General features: G+C 34.7%; 1 protein-coding gene across 1 annotated transcript; it reads left to right on the top strand.

Moving 5' to 3' along the window:
* The first annotated feature begins 907 nt into the window (after nucleotides 1-907).
* Nucleotides 908-1727, top strand: LOC110793909 (auxin-binding protein ABP19a-like). Its single transcript, XM_021998845.2, has one exon. The coding sequence runs from the start codon at nucleotides 943-945 to the stop codon at nucleotides 1591-1593; it is 651 nt and encodes a 216-aa protein (XP_021854537.2). The 5' UTR covers nucleotides 908-942; the 3' UTR covers nucleotides 1594-1727.
* Nucleotides 1728-2674: the final 947 nt, after the last annotated feature.

Here is a 2674-nt window from a genome sequence, read left to right as displayed (position 1 = left end):
TACGGTGGTTGTAACTTGTAAGGGATGTAATGGATTATTGGGGTAATAAAAGTCAAACCACCAAAATAAAAGGACAATGAAGGTAAATTATGGTGGTTGCATGGAGGGTGGTGTGGTGGTATTGGGATGAGAAATTGTGGTAGTGGTGGTGTTGTGAGGAGAAGGGAGGAAAAGGGGAAGTAATTATCCCCAAATGAGGGTAATAATCACCTTAGTGGGATGGTGGGTAACTATTCCCCCCATGATGAGGGTATTTGTCCCCCCTTCCCTTTTATTTTCTTCTTGCCAACACTAGCTTGTTCCCTTTGCCACCACTTCATCCCCTCATCATCACCTTCAATTACCTTAGTTTGACTTTTATTACCCCTTTAATACATTACCCTCAATCCAAGCATGCCCTAATTATCAATTATCACTTGATTCAAGTTAAATATCGAGGTTGTGTGTAGCCGCACGTCACTCAAATACTCAATCTGTTAGAGTCGTCGAAGGCGATTAGGTGAGAGGTGAGCATTTGGGTACTGAGGGGACGAAAGTGGGCAGAAGACTCAAGAGATACAACATCCAATATTAGGCTATACTCCAACTTTGTACTTTGAATTAGTAAAATTCCAAACTTAATGAATTAGTAAAATTTCCGGAGTATGAATAAAACTAAAACATTATTTCAACTTTTCAAGTTAATTTGCGTTGCGTGTTATACTTAAATTAATACAGTGATCAATGTATGAATCAGTATATTAATTGTATAATTAAGAACAAGGTTAGTTGCTTAAAACTGAAATTTCTGTTTATGTTTTACGTTTTACTTTGTGGACGCTTCCGTATATGTGCAATGTATCCCTATTCCCTATATATTGTGTGCTTATTTGTTCTTAAGAAATGCGAGAAGTCGAATCCACAATACTAGATCCACCACAAATACCGTACATTGTTCCTAAGATGAATAGTCTTCCCATTTTTTTCATCTTCTTTCTTTTTTCCTCTCTTAGCCAAGCTAATATCATTGAAGTCGATTTCTGTGTTGCAAACCGTGCCCTCCCAAGGGGACCGAAAGGTTACCCTTGTAAAGATCCTGCTAAAGTCACAACAGATGACTTTGTTTTCACTGGATTTCGTGGTGAAAGAACTTTCAACAATATATACGGAAACAACATAACTCTAGCTTTTGTTGAGGAGTTCCCCGCCTTAAATGGTCTAGGCCTTTCCATGGCTAGGTTAGACTTGGACGTGGGTGGATTTGTCCCTGTCCATTCTCATCGAACATCAGAGATCATCGTTGTTATACATGGAACAATCATTGCTGGGATAGTTGACACAAATAATACGGCTTACTACAAAAGGTTAGAGGCCGGTGATGTCATGATTTTTCCACAATTCTTGCTTCACTTCCAGATTAATGTTGGTAAAACTCGAGCACTTGCATTTGTTGCCTTGAATGGCGCAAACCCGGGTGTACAAATTACATCGGAAGCCCTGTTCGGAGGCAATTTACCAGCTAAAATAGCTTCGGAAATAACCCTAATAAGCCCTGAGGAAGTGAGACGCTTGCAAAGGATATTTAGCAAAAATGACTTAACTGCAACCTTTTAATTAATTACAGCACAAAATCTTTGTTTAATAAGCATGGCATCACCTATGTCGATTAAATATTATTAGTACTGTAATAATATGGTATAATACTGCGTACAATAAAAGTGATGCATATATAATGGCTTAATGAGTATCTTCAGTTATGACATTATGGCTAATGGTTGATCATTTTTCTATTTTTATTTGCTTTACATTTTCAATTGACAATACTAATAAGGTAACTAATTGGCCAATGGTTGATTATTATTTTGCTAACTAGCAAATTTTTTTTTTTTTTTTAATGCAAGCTGGGACTAATTCATTAAAATAAAAAGTCTTTAGAGAGGTTTATCGTCCAATAATAAATCAGACATTCCAGAAATTAACAAAGTTCAACACATAGTTTTTTCTACAATGTTTTGCTAATTTATCTGCCACCTTGTTTCCCGTTTCATGCTCCACTTGAACTAGCCTCCCTCGCAGTGGTGAATCCAGGACTTTGGTCAGGGGTGGCGCACAATTTTTTTTTTTTTGTGCGAGAAGATATTTTTTTTATCAATATATATAACTAAATGTAAAACATTGTATAAAATTTAAAGGGACGTACTAATTAGAATAGAGTAGTAAATGATGGAATTGAATTTATTTTGTTCTCGATTTTTTTTTTATATAGTAATGTCCAAATATGAAGGTGGAAAAAAAAAAAGACAATGTTCAATTGGTGTAAAAAAAAAAAAAAAACTAGAGACAACAAATGGATTTATTAGGAAAGGAAAGAAAGGAAATGAAACAAATAATATGATATAGACAATTGATGGCCATGATTTTTTTTAGTGTAGTCCAATTAAATATAAGGATGGAAAAATAAATGCAGAAAATATTTCAATTGGTGTAGAATTAACTAAAAAACTAAATAGACAACCAAAGAATTGGGTAGAAAAAAAAATTAAAAAGAAAAGAAACACATAAGTTAATAAATGAACCAAAATGGTCATAAATGGGTCTCAAACCCCTGTTTTGTGGGCATTTATCAATCAAGGAAATTAAACCTTCCTTGACCACTACATCACAATCATATTATGTGTAAACTTAGTGCAGGTTT

Source organism: Spinacia oleracea, chromosome 5 (assembly GCF_020520425.1).
Source record: "Spinacia oleracea cultivar Varoflay chromosome 5, BTI_SOV_V1, whole genome shotgun sequence".
In the NCBI taxonomy this organism is placed as follows: domain Eukaryota; kingdom Viridiplantae; phylum Streptophyta; class Magnoliopsida; order Caryophyllales; family Amaranthaceae; genus Spinacia; species Spinacia oleracea.
This window is presented reverse-complemented; position numbering and strand designations above follow the sequence as displayed.